The sequence below is a fragment of the Vanellus vanellus genome, assembly GCF_965231255.1.
Source record: "Vanellus vanellus genome assembly, chromosome: 13".
Classification (NCBI taxonomy): Eukaryota; Metazoa; Chordata; class Aves; order Charadriiformes; family Charadriidae; genus Vanellus; species Vanellus vanellus.
In genome coordinates this window covers 6992290-7018356 of record NC_138918.1, presented here as the reverse complement: position 1 = coordinate 7018356, position 26067 = coordinate 6992290, and the positions used below count along the sequence as shown (strand labels likewise).

The 26067-nt window shown below is 52.1% G+C and overlaps 1 protein-coding gene across 1 annotated transcript; it reads right to left on the bottom strand.

Annotated features, from left to right (window-relative positions):
- Window positions 1-117: 117 nt before the first annotated feature.
- On the bottom strand, window positions 118-21605 carry TCOF1 (treacle ribosome biogenesis factor 1; the record flags this gene model as incomplete). Its single annotated transcript, XM_082489694.1, has 18 exons — window positions 118-711; window positions 1172-1205; window positions 1744-1847; window positions 3546-4112; window positions 5213-5441; window positions 6187-6272; window positions 6524-6776; window positions 7280-7453; window positions 9388-9539; window positions 9704-9878; window positions 14025-14291; window positions 14912-15136; window positions 15599-15693; window positions 16515-16857; window positions 17093-17199; window positions 17888-18030; window positions 20832-20887; window positions 21495-21605. The coding sequence occupies 17 exons, from the start codon at window positions 21603-21605 to the stop codon at window positions 1176-1178; spliced, it is 3117 nt and encodes a 1038-aa protein (XP_082345820.1). The 3' UTR covers window positions 118-711; window positions 1172-1175.
- Window positions 21606-26067: the final 4462 nt, after the last annotated feature.

Below are 26067 nucleotides of genomic sequence, written 5' to 3'. Positions count from 1 at the left end.
GCTGGGCTCTGCCCTCCTAACTGCACAGCCTGCTGCCCCTGGCCCAGGTTTGGTCCCTCCTGAACCGAAAGGCTTCTCACCTTCCTTCCCTCCCTCGAAAGCAGCTGAAGCAAAATGTCACCATTTATTTTTAATATTTATTTTGTATTCCATAAAAAAAAAAAAAAAAAAACAACCCACAAAAACTTATGCCACCTTGGCTGAGAACAGCTGCTGGACACAGCTGTTCAGTGCAACTCCAGGGAAACAATAATCACTGTTGTCAAGTGTTAGAAGAAAAAGTAAACCCAAGAGCTTTCTTCCATAGTAGCAAAAGGACTGACACCACAAATCACAGAAGGGAGAAGGGGGGGGGGGAAGGTAAAAGTTTCTCTTAAAAATATAGCTCTTTGATGAGAAAGGAAAAGAGATGGCTGGGTGTCAACTAGGAGGAAAGCAGTTTATGAGACCTGGCTCTTCTCTGGTCAAACTGCCTCCTTCAGTTCAGTTCCCGTGCAACAGGTAAGCCGTCGGGGGGGCAATAAACACATCTCTGGGCCCCAGCAGGGCAGGAGGAGGCAGAAAGTTACACTGTTCTGCTCTAAAAGTCACAGTTAAGAGAAGTTATAAACTATTATTTAAAAAAAGAGTTGGAATTCTCCTGATGAGCTTCCTTTTCCTCTCTTCTGTTTGATCTTCACCCATAAATCCTTAATCACAGGGATGCGGTACCTTTGGGGAGAGGAGTTAAAAGAGTTAGGGATGGAGAGGAGGATAACAGCCTTACAGCTGAGCAGAGCAGGGGCAGAGTCATCTGGTCCGTTTCCAGGTGTCTACAACATCACCATCTAATCCACATTACTTTTGCAAGCTCCCTGTGGTCAGCAGGGACAGACAGACACTGCCAGAGGCCGCTTATCTCTGCTGATGACAGAGGACAGCAACATCCAGGCTGGACATCCAGTTCTCAGCAGCTAAAGAGTTGAGGTCAATCACATCCAGAGAAGCCAGCACACTGCTGCATGACTTTCCTTACACCGCTCCACTCCCTGGCCCTCTAACCTAAGGCCAGGCTGACTGATTGAGCATTTAGAGGGCACATTGTCTTCCCAAGACTGGCCCAGGAGTGCTGAATTTGGCCAAGGTTACCGCCGTTCAGAAGTACCAACTGCCAGTGCCACAGGCCATGTACCTTCTCACAATCCTTCAGGCTCAGCTGTTTTCTTCTTCTAAAAAGGAAAGGGTGAAAAATAAATCAGTATTATCTGCACTACAAACATGAAGGACCCAGCAAAGCCACAGGCCACGCACGCTTCTTGGCTACCATCTCCACAGGGACATAGCCATTAAAAGGAACATCTTATAGTCTACCCTCTGCCCCTCTTCCTAGCCCTTGGGATGGGATGCAGCAGCCTGCCAAGCCCTCAGGAAAACAACGAGGTGGACAGAGAGCTGAAGAAGAGCACTTGGGCAGGTTCTCTGCCACCAGAAGGGCCTCTGGGTTTGACCCTTCCGGGGAAAGGGATCTCTCCTAGGGGAGACATACGGGAACAAGCTCTTCTTCAAGCCACCCCAACCCCAAACAACCAAAGGTCAGGGTGTCTCATGACTAGCCACAATTAACTGCAGCATCCTCTGTACTGCCAGCAAGGCCAGGACACAGCTCTGTTGCTCTCCAGCCTGGCACGCTGCAGGGATAAGCCTCACAACCATGGTTCAGAACAGCTCTCCCCATGGAACCCCACCTCAGGGTCTTGCACATACCTTCTTCTTCTTCTTCTTGTGAACCTCAGCAGAGCCATCTGCTACAGGTTCCCCTTCTGAAGACACCTTTTTGCTCTTCTTCTTTTCTTTTCCAGTCTTTTTTTCTGGGAGAGGGAAAGAAAAGTCAACTAAGAGAGGGAGTGGTATTGCTAGCCTCTGAGATGGAGTACAGAGTGGTAGGAGCATCTCCAGGAAGTCTTTGATCATATCCAAATGTGAGCAAGATTTCCAGAGCAGTAACTGGGTGAGGGCAGAGCCCTGCTACAGGGCAGCTGCATCCAGGGCTGTTTCTCTAGTACTGCTGAGCCTGAGCGGTTTGATCCCACCATCCATGCACACGTGTGGGCAGAATTACATAGGATCCCCTTCTTTCCACCTCTTGCTGCCCACCCACTCCAAGGAACTGCTTCAGTGCTGGAGTAACTGGGCACATGCCAGAAATCAGAGCAAGGCCAGCTACTGACGCAGGGTGGACACAAGGCTCAGCTCAGCACAACTGCTCCAAGAGGCTCCAGCTCACTGCTATGCAACAGCCCACACAAGGGCTGACAAACAAGTCTGTGTCCTCCAAAATGAAGGGCTGCATCTCTGTGGAACAGAAACCCCGGCAGGTCTGGTTCCCCTATTCCATATATATATTTAAAAAAAAAAAAAACAAACAAACAAGAAAAACCAAAACCTGCAAGATCTAGCACAGAACTGGCTCTGATTTGCAAATTCAGTCTGCCCTGCAAAGAAAAATAATTGTCTTTGCATTAGGGCAGCAAACAGAGCATTACAGAGAGGCATGCAGACAAGAGGGGCAGGAAACACTTAATTGGGAGCAACGAGCAGAAGGCTGGGACCATCCTCCTCTTTTCTCCAGGGGTTTGAAAGCAGCAGTAACAGCCCTGAGTCAAATCTCTTGAATGAACTGCTCACCACATTGCAGCACAGACACTGATCAGGCAGGGTCAGGAAGGGGCGCTGTCATCCCACAGGGAACAGCAGCGGCTGACATGGCAGATGACAGCGCAGATTTCAAGGCTGATCTCTTTTAAAGAGGCTGGCAGCAAGGGGCCATGCTCAGGAAGCTCTGACTAACACAAACCCCTGCACATGTGAACGCTGAGCTCACAGCATGTCAGGGACCTTCTGCCTGCCATTCCCCAGCTGCGTTTCACCTTAGCTCTCCGCTGGCGCATGCTGCACTTGCCACAGAGGAGCCAGGGCAGCCAGCTGGGTTAGCAGAGCTGTTCTGCACTGCAGACACAGAGCAGGGCACCACGCGCAACACAGGCCTCGTGGCTTACACCTAGCAAACACTCTTCCAAGCCCAGCACAGTCGGGCAGGCCACGCGAGGCAGGCAGAGAGGCCTCAGGAGGTTCAACACAGACTCACTTCAACCCTTTGCCAGTCCTCAGCTGCACAGCTGCTTCCAGCCAGGGTAAAAGGCCAGGAAAGGAGAAAGCCCTGGAGGGACAGGTCATGCCACAGAAGATGCATGGGGACACCAGCTTGCTCTGCAGGCAGCCAGGATCAGCGTGAGTATTAATGCAGTTTCCACTGCGTCAGACGCAGGACAGAGGGGCAGGGGAGCTCAGCCTGCTGCCTGCAACACAACCTGGTGCTAAGACTGCAGGAAAACATGGGAGCAGGGTGTTAAAAATCTGGCATTGGCTTTGAGTGGGCCAAGAGGGAAGTCGCCAAGCAAAAAGCTAATGGGGAAGTGGTGCTACTTACAAGGCCCCGCACCAGAGGCTGAATGTGCATCAACTGCAAGAACCTATTGCAAATGCAGCCCCAAGTGAGGGATGCTTACTTTTAGCTGATTTTTTCTTTTCCTTGCTGCCTGGCAACTTCTCCTGATCACCAGCTGCTTTCTTCTTTTTCTTTTTGGGTACTTCTTCATTAGCTTGCCCTTTCTGCTTCTTCTCCTTGGGCTGCCCAATAGCTCCATCCTCTCCTGGCAGTTTCCGCTTCTGAGACGTTTTCTGCTTCTTATTCTCTTTGTCTTTGCTCTTAGATGTTTTCACAGCCTTGTCTGCCATGGAGGAAGATTTCTTCTTTTCCTTCTTTTCTTTTTTCTCTTTTTTCTTCTTCTTCTTCTCTTCCAACCCTTTCAGTGTTTGCATTGCAGAAACTTCAGCAGCAGTGGTGACCTCAGTTTCGCTCCCCGAGCTTGACTCCTCTGATTGCGGGATAGAGAACAGTGCAGATGATGCTGGGGTCACTTGCACTCCTTTTGCCCCAACATCATTCTCTTTCACGGCCAGAGCTTTCTTGACTGGGGAAGGTTTGACGCTGGCATGACCCGGCTCCATTTTTCCTGCCACCTTCTCTTTGTTGGATGCTCCTGTGGCTTCCTGCCCTGGAGGGGGGTTGTTTCCTGCAGAAACAATGACAAGAGAGAGAAGACAACTCAGGGAACGCTCGTTATAGACCACAGGGTTACTGAGAGATGGAAATATGCTTGAGTTTGAAGATGAGCATTTGCTTCTCCCTCAAAATCAAAGCCTGCTGGCCATCCCAACTACAGCCGAGCCAGAGAAAGATGCCTCAGCCTGAGATAAAGTATCTGGTGAGGGAAGTGGCTGACAACAGCTTTGGCCACATCCACGGAGAATAGGGACTAGACTACAGGAAACTAGCACAAGACAGGTAAGCATAGATACAGCAGTCCTTCCCCAGGACACCACCCCCAGTAAAGCCAGGGACTTCCCAAGGTGGAGGGGGTATCCACACCACCACATTTAACCATCACCAATGGCCTATCCCCCAGCACCTGGGCCTTCTTAAACCTATATGTAGTCCCGACCTCCTCAACATTCCTTTGCATGACTTAATGATGTGCCTAAGAGGCCAACAGACCCATTTGAGCCTCTAGAGTGGGCCAGAGCTCTCAGCCAGAACAGAACTCATCTGAAGGTGCCAGGGTCACACCAGAGCAGAAGCAGTTTCCAGCTCAGAGTTTTACAATTTGTCAACAAACCAGGGCGATAGGGAAACAGCAGGACATCTTGTTTCTCCATACATCTTCCCACTTGCTTCCTGTCCTCTGCCCTCCAGACAAGCCAGAGAGTCCAGAAATCCCAAGGGAAGGCTCGAAAGCCAGCACTGTATAGCAGATATTCTTCAGCCAGTGTTTAAACGTTCCCTAGAAGCCATCACTACCACAGCACACCAATGCAGTGGGCACAGATTTTAGGGACAGCCCTACCTACTCCCATAAATTGCATTAATTATTGCAGTTAAAGCAGAATTTGGAAAAAGCAAAGGCATGGAGACAGCCAGCACAAGAGGGGCGTTCAAGCAGAGGGCTGTGTCATGGCCAGGGGAAGCCAGCAGACGGCAGCAGCACTCCACACTACTGGGCTCTGCGGTGGAGACACACTGGGAACAGGGCCCCCTCCCAGTGTCACCCTCCAGTGCCAGCTCGGCTTAGCTCCTGGGCCAAGAAGATTCCCAACCTTGCCAAAGGAGACCCACCTGCTTTGTGGTTTGCAGCCACCTGGTCGACGTCTGTATCAGAGTCACTGCTGTCACTGCTGGAGCTGTCAGCTGGGGCTGCCTTCACAGAGGCCTTAGGGAGGGAGTTTGCAGCAGTCGCGGCTGCTTTCCCTTGCCCCACTTTGACTACAGGCTGGGGGGGAACCGTCTTTGGTGTTTGGGGTGCTGCTGGGGTCCTGGAGAGGCCCAGATAGCCTGTAAGGAGGGACTGAAACAGCACAGACACACTGAACAGTCACAGCGAGGCAGCCTCCCACACACCAGACACACAGATCTCAATCTGCTGCTATTGCCCTGGTACTCCAAGTGAAGGGCCCACCTTTGGCCACCTGCAGAGGGATCCTGCACCACCTAGCCAGCCCTGTAGAGAGGACAGGGCTGCTAGAAGAGGGGGGCCAGCACTGACAGACACTAGCTCAGCTTACAGCAGCAAGAGCTGATGGGAGAGGGTCTCCTCTTTGTTCTCGCCTAGTAAAGCAGGCTTGGGGGAGGCTCCTGGCCATTAGCATGCACCCACGCACAGCTAATGCACTGCAGATGTGCTGCACGCCTTGCACATTACTTACAAAGGGAATTTAATGGCTTGGACACAGGTTAAATTACAAATAAAAGTGGGGGAAAAAAATCCTGCTGCTGTGGGCACTGTGCACCATTTCTCTTGGTTTAACCCTTGCAAGGCACCACCTCCTCCCATCCCTTCTCCCCAGCAAAGGCATCATGAGCTCTGGACCCAATGCCTGGCTGCCTGGGGAAGCATTCCAGGTTCAAAAGCCCCTCTCTGCCCCCACTGAAACACACTGCTCACAGCACTGCGCTGGGAAGCCCCCACTTCTGTGCTGGCAAACCCACTCAGCACCCCATTGGCTATGGCTGAGAACTCAGTCCTCTCTTTGTCCTACTTACGAGCCAGTTGTAAGACCCAAAAGGATTCCAGCCCTGTTCAGGCACCATACCTGCGATGCTGCCGCCTCCTCCTCCTCACTGGACTCTGAGGAGGAGCTGTTGGCCAGCTGGGTCCCTTCTGGTTTCTGCAGCGAGCCTGCTGGAGGAGCAGAGTTCATCCCGTTAAACCCACCACTGCCACCTGGGGCTGAGCTCACCTACCCAGCACAGTTACTGCCACCAAAAGGCCTTCCGCATCCAAGGACAGGGGAGTGCTCTGCCAAGCTGGAGAGGAGGAACCCCTCTCCAACCACTATGTGAAGGTGACAACTCTCACGGGATAATAAGACGTTGTCCCCACCCTGGCCTGGCCAGCAGCACCGAGAGCATCTTCTTGGGAGAACTGACCAGGTTTTGGGGGCTGCTTGGGTGTCTCCTCCTCATCACTGTCTGAGGAACTGCTACTGTCCGAGGTCTCCTCTGCCTGGGTGGGCGGCACAGCCTGGCTCAGCCGGGCATCCTGCGCTGGCTGTAGGCCTGGCTTCCCCGACTTGGTGGTGGGACTTCCCAAGAGCGACGCAGCCTGCAGAGTGGCAGTGTTGGCTGGAGAAGCTTTTCCCACAGGAACCGTTTTCTTTAGGCAAGGAGGAAGGGAAGAGGCCTAGGGAGAGGAAGATTAAATGTATCTGGAAGGAGGAATAACTGCTCATGCCCATGAACTGTAAGAAGCAGCCCAGAGTAGATGGGCTTGGACCACCTCAGCCCTTCTTCAGCCATACTGCTCCAGTTCGCATCAAGGTTAGCGCAAGAACCTCTCATGCAGGGCACAGAGAACCCCATCTCTGCCTGGCCTGCAGGTGAAGCAGGAAGCTGTGGCCAAGCAGACGACAACTTGCTGCACAGCGCACTACTAGCACAAAAGGAGGAAGAAACCTGCCAGCCAACTGGGAGACAGGAACAACAAAGGTACCAGGGCTACCCTCTGCTCATCTGCCTCACCTTATGGAGCAATAACAGTGGTTAATATAGAGCAGCCTCCCCCTTCCCCCACTTCAGCAGACACGCTTCCTCAGCTGGGGACGCTGCACCAGGCTCAGACTCCAGCACATCCATCTGCCCACTCTCCCCAGGGAAGCTCCCCACTTTAGTCCCCTCTGTCTTTACCTCTCCCGACAGCACGTCTTGGTCCGAGGAATCGCTACTCGAGCTCTTGGACACTCTGCTAACTGGAGGGACAGCAGGCGCTTTTATCCCCTTCCCTGAAGGCAGCGTGGCATTAGCCTTGGCAGCCACTGTGCTCAAAACCTTGGTTGCTTTGACGTTCTGCTGGGACAGACTCTAAAATAGATGAGAAAGAAAATCAGGACACAGTGCAAGTTGGAGGGAAAGAGAAGCATACACCAATCCACCACTATCTCTTGAGCCCTTCCATCATTTTCAGCATAGCACCAAAGCTCCCCCCCCCCCACTTTACAGGCCAGCTCTGTCTCCTACAAGCCTCTGAGCAGGGCCTCTGGTACAGTCAGGAGAAGAGAAACAAAGGCCAACAACTCAGGAGTGCCTAAAGCATTAAGCTTTAGGCCCCAAAGGCACCCATCCTGAGGGCAGGGAGGCAAAATGTGATGTGCTTGCAGGCTGCGAGATCCCCATCCACTACAGCACCAGCAAGACTGCAGCTGCAAACCCCACTTTGCAAAGCAGGCACTTGGGACTCCAGGATGTCTCCTACTCTCTGAAAATCACACATTGAGAATTAATTGGCAACAGAGATAAAGGAAAGACACCAACCACAGGGCAAATTTGCCTTCAGGTCCACAAGCAAGCCACAGATTAGAGAACAATTTAACAAGAAGCAATTTGGTTGCCTCACATTTGAAACCTTCCATCAAACTAAACGTAAGAGGGGTTAAAAATAGAAGAGCCAGGGGCATGGAAATCAGACACTGCATCAGGTCCAAGACACAAATGCCAGCAGAGGAGGGAGCAGGAGCGACAAAGGAGTGCTCAGCCTCCTGGTTTGTGTTACAAACGAGGCTACGTGAGCAGCCCTCCCTCTCCAGATCTCTGACAAGCCGGGCCTTTGTGGGCTGACATTTCCCTCACACAACATCTGGCCTTCAGAAAAGAAAGCAACGCTCCACCATGCAGAGAGCCGCCAATCCGACGTGAGCTCTCAGCCGTCTTGCACAAAGCTCAAGTTACAGTAACTGCATTATTTTATACAATCTTGGTACTATAAACATGCTTTAATCAAGGATTGCTGAGGCTGGCTGCCTGCCCACCAGCTGGGAGGAGACAGCCTTTCCACTGGCCAGAGCATCAGGCCAAAATGGTGAAGGGTTTCCTTGAGTGCACATAATCTCCTTCTCCCAGCAAGGGTGCTGGCCAGACAGGAGACACATATGTGTGGGCAAGAAGAGCACTTGGCCACTAAGCCCCGGGCTCAGAGCACCAGCCAAGCCACTGCCACGGAGCAATGGCAGCCATGTTTCTCAGTCAAGGCTTCTTCACGCCATTTTTTCTCGGGCTCAAACTGCAGCAGAGGTGCAGAGACACTCAAGCCAGCTTCACACCAAGGTAGCTCAGGCCCTAGGGAACTCAGCCACAGCCCTGTGGGACTGGCATGGAGACAAGAAGAGATGTGGCACAAAGAGATTCAGGTGAGAGAGAGCTGGGACTGGCTCCATGACACTCAGCAGTGTCTCTGCACAGATATGGGGGTCACCTCCCTCCTCCAAGGCATGGGTCTGGCTGCTCCAGCTAAAAGACAGCTGAAATCCACTGTGCTACCCTTCAGGGCAGATCCTTCCAGCCTCCCGAGGCGGGGAAGTCCAGAGATCTCCAGCTGCACCCCACACGCAGGGGGTTGGGAAGAAACAAGGGGCGAGTTGCCTTGGAGCTACCCAGCTCATGGAAAGACTCTGCCTGCAAGAATTCGGCTGCCCTTCCAGTCTAACTCCCTGGAGTAGGGCAAACGGGACAGAGTCCCAGAGGAGGTCTGGGCTCGTGCATCTATTCATGTTCCTGCCAAAACATTCACACCCTCCACTGCTCTCGCACACTGCAAGCTTGCTGCGGCCGAGATGTGTACCCAGAACTGGGGTCAGCACGACCCAGGGATTCTGCAAAAAAAACCCAAACTGATCCAGCTGACGGGAGGGTTCCTCTCTGCACCGCTCATCACCCACCCAACTACCACCTCGTAAGTCCTGAGACCTCCTGAGCGTGCAGGGCTAACAGTGTCCACACCCAGCAGGTCAGCGGCTTCTTACCTGTGAAGGGGGGACTATTTCTTCCTCTGAATCTGACTCCTCGCTGGAATCATCGCTGCTGTCTACAGGCGGAGGGGCTGGCGTTGGTGGAGGAGCCGGTGCCTTCTTCACGTTTGTTGGTGTCGTGGTTTGGGGTACAGCACTGATTTTCACTGCAGGAAAAGCATAACAGATTGTCACCATGAGAAAGAGTTGCTCTCCGTGGCTCTTCAGAGCAGGAGCTATCACACCAGGCTGGGCTGTTCCACGTGCAGGGGAGAGAAAGAAACCCATGAGGATGCAGGTGAGGGATCCTGGCCACAACCAGGAAACTTACCAGCTTGCGGAGTCTGTGCCTGTGCTGCAGGGGACTCCTCTTCACTGTCAGACAAGTCACTACTCCCACTTTCTGAGGCCTGGCTTTTCAAGGTGCTTCCTGCTGCTTTTACAGGCAATCCAGCTTGAGCAGCCTGGCTCAGGTTGGGAACAGGCACAGGCTGTTCTGTTAACCTCTTAACAAAAAAGAAACACAGTCGCAGAAATATGGTATTAGTACAAGGGTTGTTTAGGAAATTAAGTGCAGTTTCAGCTCAAGTTGGGTTTTGTTTTATCCTAACACAGCTGTTACTAACACTCACTCTACCCTTGGTGTGTCAAGATTGGAAGGGGCTTCAGTTACTGCTTGGACTGAGCTGCTGAAGAAACACACCACGGCATTTAGCAATATGCTTTTGACAGGAAGCCTGAGTGTGTTTTACCGCACGAGCATTCAGGGCTAACAGTGCTCATACGCTCATAACAGCAATCCCTTACTGAGGCACAAATATTGGCTGGACAGGAGCCTGAGAGCAGGAGAAGCACCACAACCCTGAGACCTTCATTCCAAGGAAGACTAATTTAATCACAACCTCCCCCCAGCTTGGGGAATCAGTAGGAGCTGGGAAGCCTTGTGCAAAAACACTTGCAAAGTTCAGAGACAGCATCAAAAGCAGCTACTTCCTAGAGCTCTTGGAGAACTCAGTGTAGACACGGGGCCGACACAAATATTTGGGAACGCAGAAGACAGGCAGAAACAGACTGGGACCCAAGATATGACAGAGCACCTTGGAAACTGATCTGTCAACGGGTTTAAGAATTTAGAAATCTCCAGACAACAAAAAAACCCTGAAACTCACTTGGGCTGTGCCTTTCTACAGCACCTGTCAACACTCTGATGTCCCAGGACCGGCCACAAGCCAATGCCCCAAGCAACTAGCATGTCACACTAGGAAGCCACAGTTATCTCAGCACCAGATACACAACTGCCAGGTGAGCCGATCTCTTCCCAGCTCCTCTCCCAGCTTGGGCCGAGGGCTGCAGACACCCCTCCTGCAAGCTGCTGAAGGCTAGTGGCAGCAGAGGGAGAGAGAACGCTTGCTGAGAGATCTGGCAACTTCACCACCCGCAGATTTTCTCCAGGCTCGCAGTGCTCTGCGCCTACTCAGTTTACTCCACTCATCGCTCATCTCCGGGCTGCTCTGCCAAAGAGCACATCACGCTTGCCAGGGCAGGCAGACCCCATCCAACCCACACGTGACGGCAGCCCGCTTCAGCGCTCTGTCTCCAGGCCTCCTGCAAGAAGGTAAGAGAGACTCCTGCCTGGCTGCACAGCCCCTGCCACCCCTCTCTCCCAAACCTGCCATGCTGCTAATGCAGCAATACCCTCTCAGCCCACGATAGAGGACCAGGAGGACTTCAGCAGTGCTGGCTCACTTGGGGGCTGCTCCTGGCCAGCAGCCGAGAGCACCAGCCTAGCAGCCTCCCGGGAGGACGGATCTTACCATGCTTCCTGGCACAGCCCCACTAAGGGCTGCCACTGGGGCAGTGTTTATCGTCTCCAAGCCAAACACTAAACAGACAACAGCATCTGCATGTTTATCCCATTACAGAACAGCTCTCCGAACAAGCCAAGCACATTTTGACTCTGCTTAGAGAAACAGAAACCTCCACAAGCGCTTGGAGAGGGGGGATTGCAAACCTCACTTGCCTGTTTTGTTTTGATACCAGTGAGTCACTATCTCCAGGAGAGAGGCCAGATTTGCAGTACTGAAGAGAGAGACCTAACTACTTGAAGCAGACACAAGAATTCACACGCTCTACTTGAACGTGCTAGCTCCTCTCCCTCCTGTCCCAAGCACTGCTGTGCAAGGGAAGAGTCTACTGAGACCAGACCCTGCTTGCTCACTTTTAAGACCTTCATAGCAACGGGACTGGCTTTTCCCTCTACTCAGATGCACAGCACAAGGACTGCTTCATTTCCTAACTTAGCAAGAGATTGGGAAAGAGCTGCCGTACAGAGGCGCCTTGACACAGAAAGAACATAACAGCATCCAGAGAGAAACCACCGTAAGCTTTTACACAGCCTAGGGGCTCCTCAGACCTTCCTGGGAGAAGGCCATCCCTTGATCCACCTCATCTTGGTCAGTGCCATGTGGCTGACAGCCACCACATCCAGTGGCATGGCCCCAGCAGCTTGGCTGAGTTACACCCAGGGAACAGGGTAACACAGGCAGAGAGCTTCTGACAACTTAAGAGTCACGGGTAACGAAGTAACTCAAGAGAGGAGGAAAATAATTCAAGAGGAAATAATTTTTCCTGCTCCCTCTCCAGCCCCCAAACCAGGAGCTGCCTGCGGCTCAGTACGAGTGTGATGACTCAGCTCCCGCACAACCCATCTGCCACTCCGCTGGGTCCATTTGCATCATGCAGCGCTGCATGACAAGAGGGGGAAACAACGCTGAGCCACGTGTGCTGAGCACGTTGTAACAATCACACTCCATTGCTGCCTGCACAACGCGGAAGCACCGCCAGAGTTATAGGGACTGGGACCAGTATCTCAGCTGTGTCACAACACAGCAAAGGTGTGACTGTCACCTGCAGGGGAGCAGGGACAGGGTTCAGGGAGGGAAAGAGAGCCTCCATCTCTTGGGAGATTTGGCCTCTCCCCACAGAGCCTGCAGTCCAAAATAAAAACTTGCAGGTGCAACTTCTACCAGTGCTGCCTGCACTGGTTTTCCTGGGATACTCAAGGAAGACACAGGTTCCCAACACACACATGCACGTGCATCTCACACCCAGTCCTGGTAAGCAGAACCCAAAGCGTGTCCATAGAGGGCTTGCATGCCATCTTTGGCCCAAAACATCCAGGAAAGAGGAAGCAGAGCAGGATTGGCAGTTCCAAAAGAAAAGCAGCTCACAGTCTCTTTAAGATCAATCCAGACTGTCCCCCATCACCATCCTTCCCCCCAAAAATATGCAAACACCTTGTCAACTTCTTTGACTAAATATTCCTGAGTCTTCAGGGGTAAACATACCAATTAAGCAGTTCAATTTAGGCATGATGTTCATTTTAATTGTGCTAATCCACCCCCACAAGGAAAGATGAAGCAGCTTCCAACGCTCTGTATCTGTTTGGATCTTGCACAGAAGCCAGAGGAAGTTGCAGGATACAGTAAGTCAGTGGTTAGCATATGCCCAAGTAGCAGATGGTGGGGATGAGCTAAGAAGAGTTTGACTGGGAGGACAGGACTGTGGACACAGCTAAGCCTAATGGTTTATCTTCAGGCTTCACTCGTGGTCTCTGCCTGTAGGCTACTAACACGGGTAGAAACAGCCTGTTTGGCAAAAACAGAGCTCCCTTGATGACAAGCTCTTCCTTGCTGACTGTGATTGTTGAGGGGTAATCACCAGTTTGCAACAGGGAAGATGCTGAAGTGGTTAAATAGCCATCAGCAAGATGGCTACCTGCTGCTGCCAGCTTCAAATCAACATTGGGGGGAAACAACCTACCCCAGCATGTCCCTCACTCACCTACAACCTCTGTTAGAACAGTCGAGTCTCAATAGTTTTACAGCAAGACCCCATAGCACAGCTATCAGAATAGCTGTTCCTGCCACCCAGAGCTGAATCTTCACATATAATCATGCAGGAAGAGAGCAGCAGAGAGCCAACTGTTAGAGATGCGTCCCCCTCCACCCACTTTAGCAGACCAAGGCTATGAAGACAAAAATGCCTGTCAATAGCAAAAGGACGTGTTGACAAAGAGCCTCCTTGCAAGGACACGTGAGGCTCTGCCCCCAGCTTCCCTTCCTACCTAGCAGATAATAGCTGCCGTCTCTGGAATGCTGCTTTCAGGGCACTTTGCAAAGATCCTTGCAGCTCAAGAGTCAACACCGAAGGTGTCCATACAATGGGCCTAAGGATGCTCTCAGGAAGGGATTTGCTTCTCTACAAGCTCAGCCACCTAAGTCTGAGTCCAGTCTCGAGTTCATGGTCCTTCTCGCAAGACAGGTCTAAAGAAACCCTCACAGGAGAGCCAAGACCAAGCCATCTGTGACCCCACAAACAAGGCCCACTCCAGAGGGGCAAGGCATGAGTGGAGCGAACCAGCTGGTATCAAAGAGGTTAGCCCCCACCCTCCTCTGGTACGGCTGGGTGAGAAGAGTTAGGCTGTACTTGTTTCCAAGTAGAAAGACCGACCTTCCTCTCTGAGGGACTGAGATACAACATACGCTACATGCTACTGGTGTTTCAAGGAGATCAGTAGTAGCATTTAAGGGCTAAACAATTGACTTGCATGTCCCATCCCTTCGCACCAAGCTGAATGCGGTGTCACCTACCTTCTGGCTGACAGGCACAGGGAGATCCTCCTCTTCACTGTCTGAGGATTCAGAGCTCTCTGCTGGCTTCGTACTTTCAGCAGGCTTTGTGGGAGCAGTCCTTCCTGGTGTGGTTTTGGCCTGCTTTGGCACTGCTGGTTTTGGTGCTGGCTTCCCTGGGGACAGTAGAAGCGGTTTTGCCGGAGCTGCTTTGCCAGAGAGTGATGCTGCCGTTGTAGCTTTCACCGGGGATGGGATAGCCTGGGAGGATTTTGGAGGTGGCTTTGTCTGGACAAGACAAGAATAGCGTGAAACAAGGCAAATCCCACAGCAGTGTAATTCATTTGCTCAGACTGTAATCAAGGGAAGAGATTTCAGAGCCCCCTGGGAAAGGCAAATGCTGAAGGAAGATTAGCAACTGGCAGGAAACACAAGGCATCCTTTCATCTAGCTGTGTGGGGACAGTCTCCCAAGATGCAGCAAGACCAGACATTCTTCATCAACCTGGTGATACTACCAGTCCCCTCCAGTGAGGTACATTGCAGCACTTTGCACTCCCCACAGCAGGGAAGCCAAGCTGCACTACAGTTCAACAAATTAGACACTATTTATTACAATTTATAGCTGACAGGCAAATTCAACCACGACAATTTGCCTCTTCAGGTGGGAAAAGAATTGCTGGGTTTTTTTTTTAGTTAAAAGTACTGATGGTTTTTTTTTCATTAAAGAAAGGCACAGTGGCTTGAGCAAAGACACTGAGGTGCCTTTAAATACCTCATGCCTCTTCCCTCCCACCCGTAAGATGACTGCTATATGCTACAGGCATTTACAAAATTTTCTTTTCACTGCAATTCCCAGCCCTGAAGAGGTGTGCAAGGAGAGACAGAGTCTCAGATAGATAGTCTCACCTGGGTTACTGATGGAGGTTCCTCGTCTTCACTGTCTGATGAGTCGCTGCTGTCTGATGTGTCATCGGGCTTTGCAGCCCCAGGAACCGTTATGGATGTGGGTTTGGCCTGGTTTGGTGCCGCTGCCGTTTGCCTCACTGCATTCTTCTTGACAGACACTGGAGCGGCAGGTGCACTTTTCACAGGTGCTGCATTAACCTGCACTGTTTTCACAGGTGGTTTTGCCTGAAAACAGGAAGAACAAAAGGGAACAGGAGAATCAGGTAACATCTCACAAGAAACCTACTGAGAGCTGTAATTGTATGGAATCTTTTACAGAAGGCTACCTTGCTAACTTTGACCAGGATAAGCTTGTTCAGACCCACAGGCTGTGGACTATCTGAAGCAAGCCACTTTCTCCATGGACTGCCTGATTACATCCATGGAGTTGAGCACCAATCACCTCCTACAGATCAAAGGATCTCCCTCAACTACAGGCACAAGGAGGAACTGGGATGGAATGGCTGATGCTGGCAGAGGTTGGTGGGGCTCTTCGCCACACAGCGTATTTCTCTGGCCTTGGGTTTGGGGATCCCGCACACCCAGGGAAGGGGGTTTGTCAGACTACAGCATTGCAGCATTTCCTCTGTCCTTCAAGGGAAGGGAAATGATTTGCTAGAGACAAGAAATCTGGGTTGGAGAGGTTACCTGGACCGCTGGAGTTGCAAGCTCCTCCTCAGAGGACGTCTCATCACTTGATTCCTCGCTGCTGCTCTCAGCAGCCCCAGCTGCATGCTTCAGCTCTGAAACACAAGCAAGGAGATGACACAGCTGCTGCCTGCTCTGAGCTCCCAGAGCGTGATGCTAATGCAGCTTTTGAAGTCAGGAAAACAAAACAAGCCACAGAGAGGGCTAAGGGGATTTGCAGGGAAGAAGGCCTAGCCCTGCTGAAAGCATCAGTGGCCTGCTGGGAACAGCTTCATCAGGCAAACATTGGCCCACAAACACCACTCCCCTGAGTGCAGGCAGAGATGGGAAATCCTTCCTGGTCACCCTCTGACCCTACGGGGAGCTTCCCAGTCACAGACAGCTCCCTGCAGGGGCACCCAGCCTGGCTGGACCTCCTCTGGAAAACAGCCAAGAGAAGGACCATTTTCGGAGCTTCTATGATCTATTCCTCACCCCCCCAATACATACACACTTCAAAGCAGTAAAAGATTTCCTTGAAGTCTTCAAAACCCAAAAACATTCACTTTGCAACTGGGAATAAAGAGAAGATGCTGCAGTGCCTTTCCAAAAAGCTGAATGCATTTGCAGTATTAGTACTGCATCTCCTCCGGATATGCTACGCTGTTATCTCCAACCCCATAGTGCTGGGTGCTGCCAGACAGACATCTTAGCACGGAATCTGCCGCTTGAAATGGGAGCAAGCACGCTGGATTCATCCCACAGAGCTCTGGAGCTGGCTGCTTTGCAGTATTCTTGCAACCTCCCCGAGGAACAAGCATCGCTCTGAGCTTTCCAGCAACGGAGCTGAAAGGAACATGCTGAAGGCACAGCTCAGACCTGATTCACAGCAAAGCTGGAGCACGCATGCATATACTGCACCCCACAGGCTCCTTACCCACTTTGGGGGCTGGGGTCTTTACAGTTGGCGTCTCTTTTTCCTCTTCACTCTCTGATGAGCTGCTGCTGGAGCTTTCTGGTGCTTTGGTCGTTACTGGTGCTTTGCTTTGACCGACTTTGGCCATGGCTGTTGCAGCATGTTCAGGCTTCCCAGGACCAGGCAGTTTCTGCCCAGCCTTGGCCGGAGTTGAAGATGCAGCTGGCGCACTGGGCTGCTGCTTATTTGAGACCACAGTTCTTTTTGCAGCAGAGAGAACCGCTGCTTTGCCTGGTGGGGTAGCAGGTTTGTTAGGAGAATGCAGGGAGTTGGCAGCCTTGCCACTCACCACAGCTGGTGTCACCTACAGGAAACAAAATAAATTAGAAGTCTATAGGCAGATGAAGTGCTAAACTGGACATCACATACCTTAAACAGCAATCTGGCAGCCAGCAAGCCATAGAGCTCTTTAGAGAAACAGGGGACAGATATCCAAGAGAAGGTTTTTGCCTGTATAGGAGACTCATGCCAATGAGTCTGGAACAGTCCTGGCCTCAGAGTACTATCAGCCTTCAAAGCCAAGAGAAGCATGGCCTTACCGTAACTGCACCTTTTCCAGCTGGTCTCTCCTCTTCTGATGAAGAGTCGTCATCATCACTGGTTTCTACATTCACCCCTGAGTTCGTGGCCAGGGAAAGGCTAGCTGCTGCACAAGAGAGAGCCACAGAGAAATCATGTGAGAGCCTCTCGCATCAAGATGGCCTGTGGTCTGCAGGAAGGCCCCATCAGGTAGGTCAGGGTCCCATCTTCACACCTGTCCCAACATCTCTGCCACTGCCCTTGCAACAGACAAGTGCCTCCACCCCATGCTTCTCCCCACCACCAGGGCGAGGAACTTGCCAAGATCTGCGTGTTTCCAAGGGCTGGTCTACCGCAGATGAGACTGAGCCAAAATGGATCAGACACATGCCTCCCACATCAGCTGCACCAGGGATCTCTCCTCACCTCAGACAGAGGGCACTGGCTTTCCACACCAACAAGTCCTTCCCTCATCCATGAAAACAGGCCTGCCTTTGCTGGCCCAACAGACACCTGGGACCAATTAGAAGGTGCTCCACAGCGAGCAGCATCAGGTTCCCAAGGCTTCATCTAAGCAACAACATCCATCCCTCCCCCATGAATCATAACAGGATTTTTCTAGCTTCAGCAGACATCTGTGCTCCTCAGAAACTCCACTTGAGAAGGGGGTGCTAAATTAGTTGTCCTATTTTTCATAGAGCACAAGGGAATAGCCATCACTTTACAAGCATTTTCTCTAGCCAAACAAGTCAGGCTGCTGCTATACAACCCTCCAGTCCTATTCCGTCAACACCAGGGAGATGAAAGGCTCCTACCATTTGCAGCTTTCGCCTTCTCTTTCTCATCCTCTTCTTTCTCTGAGCTCTCGGAGCTGCTCACAGGATCAGGAACTCTGATCTTCTCTGGGATGGCTGCCTCCTCATCACTCAACTTTCTTCTCCTGGAGTTCGAGGGAGTTCTGAGGAAACAGAATTTGCATCAAAATGGGGGAAAAAAGATATCTTGAACAAATTGGAATACAATTACTCATCCACTCTCAGGTCAGGCTCCAGCCTAAGGACATGCAGTGCCATTCTTCTACAGCTCCTAAGGGGGTGGGAGAAATACTTCTCTAACCTGCAAGGGTCATCTCCAGTCCTCCTCAGGCAACTCCCAAGAACAACATATCCTTGCAATACTCAGAGGAGAAACTGAACATAAGACTTTTTTTCTGTGTCCTAGGCAGAGTCTTTCTTCCTTTAGCAGAGAAGCAAAAACATATTTGGTCAGGCTAGTGCTCACCACAGCACAAAGGCATCCTACAGAACCAATTCTGTCTCCAGGAGGCAGCTATAGCCAGTCAGTCAATAAATGCAGTCCCAGGGTTAGGGCAGTGATCCCCAAACAGATCTTGGTATTCCACGAGGCCGTGAGAAGTGAACCTAAAGGCTGCAAAAGCCATTTGAACTTGGGCTTACAGGCCAAAAGGACAGAAAAGTCAGGTTGCAGAGAGATTTAAGAAAGGAAGTGGCTGGACCTACAGAGGATGTGTTGACAGAAGGGGAGGAAGAAGCCACAGATTAGTGGTAAACGCTTAAGCTGTTCAGTTGGGTTAAAACATTAAGCTGGTGAAAGATGCTTCTAGGCTCTGAATCCTACCTGTACCAGCAGAACAGATGTAGCTAAAGCTATCATTAATTTTCAAATGAAAACATAGGTAATACATTCACTTTATTACGAGGATAATATTGGCTGGGCACGCATCTGAGCATGATTCATACACACAGTACTTCTAAGTGGGTAAAAGCCCTGAGACATGCACAGTTATCAGAGGCGGAAAGACCCCTTGCTTTTGTGCCAGTTTAGCTTATTTTGTGATGAACTTAAAAATAAGGTTAGTTTAACAATTTGGCCAGTAAAGATCATGTTTACTGTGAGTGTTTCAGTAGTGCCACTGTAACATCAAGTTTTTTGCAAGCAGGCTAGTCCAAAGGCACATTTGCTATTAAAGTGCTGTGAACTACTGTAATATTCCCTTTAATAAAATAATAGGGCCAGCCACACAGACAGCTATGACACTCCAAAGCCTTCCTGATTCGGTGGCAGCTGACAGCAAAACAGAGACTGCTGTGAGAATCTGTCGTGAGTAACCAGGCACTGAGGGATACTGCGTGGGGGAAAACAGCGGTGCCCGCAGGCGCTGGCCCTACAGCAGCCTGGAGCATCTGAGGGCTGTCGAGCTTCAGCTGCTCCTGGGGCTGAGCTGGTCCAGCTTCCACCTGCACTCAGGCACCCTTCCACCCCCCCCCCGCCAGCATCCTCCAAGACTAAACATAGCCCTGGAGGGATGCCACTCTTAGGTAACTGGGAATCTCAACTGTTATGTTCACTTTGAAACAGGTTTTGAAAGACAGAACCAAGGACGGCCTCAGTCAGACAGGCAAGAGACGCAGCACAGAGGAAAGACATTTTCAGGTCAAAAGCCTATGAAGCGACAAGACGTGAGAATCACAGCTCACCCACACAACAGCACTCCAGCTAGGCAGGGCACCTTCTGGATAAACAAAACTACTGGTCACCACATCCCTCATTTTGACTCCAAGCCAGGCATAACTCAGGGGGACCAGGAATAAAAGACGTACTTGTAGGGTGGGACTGCAACAGAAGGGTGACACTATAGAAAAAGGAATTAAATGTGATGCAAGTGCCCTGTCACCCCCCAAGCTTTAAAAGTAGCAGTGTCTGGAAGGGTTTGCAGTAACACTCAGGATAACTTGCACAGAGAAAGGTCATCATCAATCCTCAAAAGAGCAATAAATTGTTAGATGGGGGAACTGCAAGCCTGTTCCGACACTGCTACATCCTCAGCTAAATCCAGTCCTCCTCCTGCTCAAGAAAATCATGGAGACGCAAGAGCAAGAAGCAGGGTAGTGCCAAGGCAGGAGGTGTTCTAGCAGAAGACACCTTTGAAGCAAACACCCACTTCCCAAGGCTGCTGGCACAGCCACGCTGAGGAGCATCTTCACTCCAGTGCCAGTCAACAAGGGCACAGAAGCCCACCCAGCTCCACTGATTCCCCAATAACTCAGCTCTGTGGCTGCCCCCAAGCCTCTCTCTGCAGCGCCGCACTCCAGCATCAAACCAAAGCGAGCAGTGCACAGAATGGGTGCAAAAGTCATTGCGCCCCACAGATGGGAAGGTTCCACGCTGCAGACCTTCACATGGGGTACTGAGAGGAATAACTACGCGGAAAGGCACTGGGCTGAACATGTAAGGGCTTGAAAGGACAGGCTGAAACCAAGAGACTTCCTCTGAGTCAGACGATATGCGATCTATGCCAAAGTTTAAGTCCCTATAAGAGCCTTGGCATTTCAGCATCTGCTCAAATTCTCTGTTCTTGTGTCAGCAGTCCCGCAAAGCACATGGCTTTAAAAAGAAAGTGAAACAGAACTAGGGAAAAGATTTCTGGCAGTAAAGCATGACTCTGAGCCCCACAATACTCCAGTATTAACCCCAACTGTCAAGAACCGCATCAGCTGCTCATAAGTAGAGTAACAACATACCTGCAAGCTCAGGAAATTTTAAACCAAAGTAATCTTTAACATCTGAAACAAATCGGTCTGAAACCAGAGGCTACGAGGAAAGTCTGCTGAGCACAGTTATCATCGGAAATACTCTGACAACGGGAAATTCCAGCAAATAAAGATCACACGTGCCATGCAGCCTGGTTGTTAACACACTCTGGAACCTATTTTATAGTCATTTCCTCCTTCGACTTACTTTTGCCAGTGGGTAAAGATGTCCTCGAGAGAGGTCAAGAGGGAAGGGAGCAATTTCTGTGAAAGCAGAGGGAACACAAGTCAGGCATCAGCCCTGTTTCAGGATGCGGCCACGAGACAGAACTAGAGACCGCAGAGGCCCCTCCAGGAATCCCCAGGAAAACGGGAACTTCTCCTCCCCGCACACACGCTCCCGGTAAAGCCCCCCCCCCCGGCACCCAAGGCTGTGTCCTCCCCTCGGCGGCACCGGCGGAACTTCACCCGCAGCAGCACGTGTTCGGGGAGCCATTGCCTCCCGGTACCGGACGGTTTTACCCGGCGGGCCGCCGGCCTCAGCCCTTCTCCCCGGCCGGCTCGGGGGGGGGGGGGGCAGGGGCGGAACACCGACCCGGGTCCCAGAAACCCCGCAGGCACCGGGGAGGGGACACCCACTCCGGATCAGGACAGACAGCACGTGGGTCCAGCGTGGAGCTGCAAGTCGGCGTGGAGCCACGGGCCCACGGCGGGGCCGGCACCTCACCAAGGGCCTGGTGGGCACTGAGGAGGGATCCCGGGCCCTCCCGCCCCGCTGAGGCCCATGCTCCGGGGCCGTGCCCGCCCCCCCCCCCTCCCGCTCCGACCCCCACGTTGCGTCCCGCCCCGTCCGGGCCTTGCTGCCCGTTACCTGCCCGATCTGCGCCTGAAGCTCACGGGCCGCCCGGGCGTAGCCGGCGCGGAGGAGGTGCTGGTGGATGAGGGCGAGCAGCTCCCGCCCCCCGCGGCCATCCGCCGCCATGGCGCGGCCCGTTCGGCGCAGCCCCGCCGCGCCGCGTGCCGCGCGGTCATGACGTCACATCCGCTTCCGCCCGCGCGGCCCGCTGGGAAATGTAGTGGCGGGGCTGGGGTGGGCCGCTCATAGCGGGGACCTGGGATCCATTGCACCGTCCCCGGGGGGAAATGGGGGAGGCAGCGGCGGGGACAGGCCGCTAACCGACAGGGGGTTGATTATTTCAGCAACGTCCACTCAGTTTTCCAGCTGTGAAGACGGAGACCTGGCTCGAACAGCATTGTGGAGATTAATCCTCTGGGTTGGTTTAGCGCTGAGTGGACATTGCTTTCCAGTATCTGAAGGGAACCTATATGAAAGCTGGAGAGGGACTTCTAACAAGAGCATGTAGTGATAGGATGAGGGGTAATGGCTTCAAACTGGAAGAGGGGAGATTTAGATCAGATATCAGGAAGAAACTTTTCACTCTGAGGATGGTGAGCCCCTGGCCCAGGTTGCCCAGAGAAGCTGTGGCTGCCCTGTCCCTGGAGGTGTTCAAGGCCAGGCTGGACGGGGCTTTGAGCAACCTGGTCTGGTGGGAAGTGTCCCTGCCCATGGCAGGGGGGTTGGAACGAGATGATGTTTAAGGTCCTTTCCAACTCTAACCATTCTATGGTTCTCTGACTGAGCTGCTCTGAGGAGTTGCTCAGGCATTTTGGGGACTAAAACAAGCAAATGGTGATAGGGAGGAAGGAGCTCCTGACGCAGAGCAGCTGTTGGAGAGGGGCTGTGCGGCAGAGGGGCTGCCCTGTTACCACCCCCCACCCCACGCTGATACTTTCCAGGAAAAATCTGGCTCCCTTCACTTTGGCAGAGGTTTATTTTTGGAAGGTTTAATAATGTCCGTGGTGTGCCTGTCGCTCACTCAAAATACAGACCCTTTATTTGTATTTATAGGCAAGATTAAATATAAAACTGGCTCAGCTCCAGCTGGCTCCTGCACCAAACGTCTTTGACACCAGCACCATCCAGAGACGTAAAGCCACTGGCCAGGTGGCAGTTTTACAGCTCTTGTAAATGAAACGCAGACCTGGCTAGTCCTTTCTGGGCCTGACCTCCCCCTGCACAAATGGTCATTGATGCTCGGCATAAACATGGCCATGGCATACGCCACGATGGGGTGGCTGGCCCGGGATGGTGTCCCAGCATGACTGCCGCTGCTCTGAGACGACCCGAGGTGCGAGGTCTGATCAGCCGGTGGCCTGGTTTGGAGACCTCATTCTCTTAACTGGAGAGGAAGAGCCAGGGAAGAGCATCCTGGGACAGAGAGCAGTGAAGAGTGTCTCCTGGGGAGGGTGTGGACCAGGGCTGAGCAGACAGAGCCTGGGGAAGAGCCTGGAAAGGGGGCAGAGCCTGGGGAAGCTGACTTCACCGGCTTCTGAAAATGAGGTGGGGTAGAAATTCAGCCCCCCATCCCGTGGTCCACAAAGGGCGCTGCCTACTGCAGGTATACTGACAAACAGATTTGAACCTACTTAGACATGCTCTGGAATGGTTTTATAGCTCCAGGAACTGTTCTGTTTGCTTTGTTTATTTAAAAAAACAAATCCTAACACCAAAACCAACCTTCCTCCACCCCTATCGCGCCCCACTCCAAGGTGTACAGGAGCCTCTGGCAGAACGAAGCAAGAGGGTGTCTCCCCCCCCGGGGCAATGGAGCTCTCTAAACAAATGGTTCACCATTAAGGGAGCCCATTGTCGTGCAGGGAATTGCAATAGCACTGTTTAGATTGATCTGAATGAAGGGTGGATGGGACGTTTAGCACTGGAAGGAGGAGGGCTGGGAGGATGGCAGGTGACCAGATTAGCAATTCATCAAGATGCCAGCAGAGAGACAGGAGGGTGAGTAGGTCCTGCCAGGTCTCAGGGATGGGACAATACAGGCAGACCCGTCAGCTCACTTTACAGGCAGGAGAGGGGAGCAAAGTCCTGCAGGGCATGGTGGCCGTGCGCTGGATCTGGGGTGGAGGTGTATTATGGCCAGCTTTTCCAGAGCTCTCTGTTTTCTCTGTGCTTTGCAGGGTGCCTGGGGAAATCGGGTGCATTACTTTCCCCTAGTGTTGGGGTACCAAGAGTCCAACAAGCCCCTGCTATGTTGTGTTTTAAGGCCTCCTTTCCCAAGACTCAGGACTTGAATACTCTAGAAAGCATAGAAGGTTTGGCTTTGACCAATTTCAGTAAAGTTTGGAAGGGAAGAAGCTAGATGAGCATAGATGAGAGGAAACACGCTCAGGAGAGACTGCTCTCAAGAAAGGCAAATAGAGTATGTTAGATCCCTGAGTGCCCATGGACAAATGGCTTGAAAAATTGACTCCATTTTTTCCCCCAAGTGTCTCTGCAGGTCCGCTACAGTTCGGGGTCACTTGAGTCCAAAGCTTCATACTCTCAAACCATGAATACCCTTAGCAAACCGCAGCGTGGGGCCTGGGAGTAACACAACCCGCTTGAATGAAGAAATCTGAAAAAAAATAATATGTATGCTGCACCACAATTACAGGTAGAGAAGGTATTTGAGGCGGTTAGTAAACATGCCAAATAATAAATAGAGCTATTCAGTCAGCAAACAGCTGCATGATTATAAATAGGAAAATCTACCCCAGCCCAAAGCCAGCTGAGACCCAACAACATACACTTATTAAGGAGTGATTTTTTTTGTGTGTGTGCATTTTTTTGAGGGAGGTTGAAAATATTTTGCCCGCTCTTTATTTTAGGAAGGTGAAATGTCCCTGGTGGATTTCAAAAGCTAAACTCTCGGGTATGCGTTCTCCATGCCAAGACACTGAGTCACGAAGAGATTGGAGGAAGCTGTTTCAAATCCAGACAGGGGATAAAACAGCTGTAATTGAGTAGCCAGCTCAGCTCAGTCTGCTAATAACCGCACAGCCCCGGCCTTGCCCTCAGCCGTACAAGCTGAGAGCTTTGCTCGCTGCCACTTTCACATGCTCTTTGGTTATTGCTTGGGGTCAAACTTGTCCACACCTATTCCGTTCTGAATGACTGCTTGTGTCCCGGCCAAGCCCGGGTTCAGGGAGCGTGCTTGCAGGCTGGAGAGTGCTGTCCTTCCTCTGTTGTGCCCGATGGGAGCTGACAGCTTCTGGACACGTCTGCTGGACCCTTGGGCTTGCAGGGACACTTTGCTGCTCTGCAAGCTTCAATTTAATATGTCCACCCAGAAGTTTTTGGCATATAGTGCGTAGTAGCAGCAGGGGACACATCTCCTGTCATGGTCTGACCTTTTTGTTTGGTGCGTGTGGGGTTGCTTATGCCCCTAGTGGGGTTGCAGAATGAAGGGACTTTGTGATCTGTAGGGATGCCAGGGTGGTACACATGAGGGCTACTGGGGGATCCAAGTCTGTTTGCCTGAGGAAGTTTCTGCCTCTGGTTGCTGGTGTTTACACCACGGTGGTGATTCTGCCTACTTCTTAGCTGGTGCAACTCCTTGCCTGACCCGTTTCATGGCTGCTACCAGTCAGTGTGTGAGCTGTTCCTTCTGCCTTGGCTCCAGAGCAGGACCCCCCCCCCCCCAGCCAAGGAGCTGGATGGGTGGCCTGGGACAGGGCCCTTGTTACCCCTGGCAAGTAACTCGTATGTGTCTCACAAGTCAGACCGTTGGCTGAAAGTACAAGCCACATTTAGGAGGATAATCTTCATGGCCCAGTTGAGAAGCTAAGCTGAATTTCCCTGCTCTGAGTGCTCTGCCAAGAGGGCTTTGAGCTCTTTCCCTCCTGGAAAGTGCCCCGAGGTGCCACCTGGGCTGAGCAGAGGAGAGTATCAAGGAGATGGGGATAGGTCAGGGCAAGGGGAGTGCAAGAGATAGATGGAGATGAAAGGACGATAAGGGACAGTGAGGAGAGGAGGTGGGAGCACAGGCAGAGAGAGGAGAGGGGGAGCAGTGAAGGGAGAAGTAGGGATGTGGGAAGGGGTTCTCATTTCCAAGGGAAGATGAGGCAGGGAAGGGGCAATGGAAAATCAAAGGAGAGATGCAGAAGAGGAGGAAATGACCAAGGAAGAATAAATCCACAACAGTCGTTAGCTTGGGGGGATCTGTTCACTGGTGCTCCTGCTTTGTCAGTCTTTAGCCCTGGATGTGCGGAGGGAGGGTTGTCGGGGGCTGCTCTGCGGGGCTTTGAGTCACAGCCGATACCAGCATCTCTCACCGCCTGCCCGGGGGGTGAGTCCTGGGCTGCAGCCAGGCCCTGGGCAGCACTGGAGGCAAAATTGTCCACAGCCAGTTTCACTGCCCTCTGCCCCGGGCGGGTGGGCTCGGGCTTAGCAAGGACAAGGAGCTGCTTTGGGAACAGTCTGACTCAGGAATCCCGTTTTTTTTTCTCCCCCCTCCTTTGTTTTGCTGTTCTCTCCCCCCTCCTCCTTTTTCTTTGTCTGCTAATGCGCAGCAGATGGGAGGAAATGCCATTTTAAATGCCACAGCATC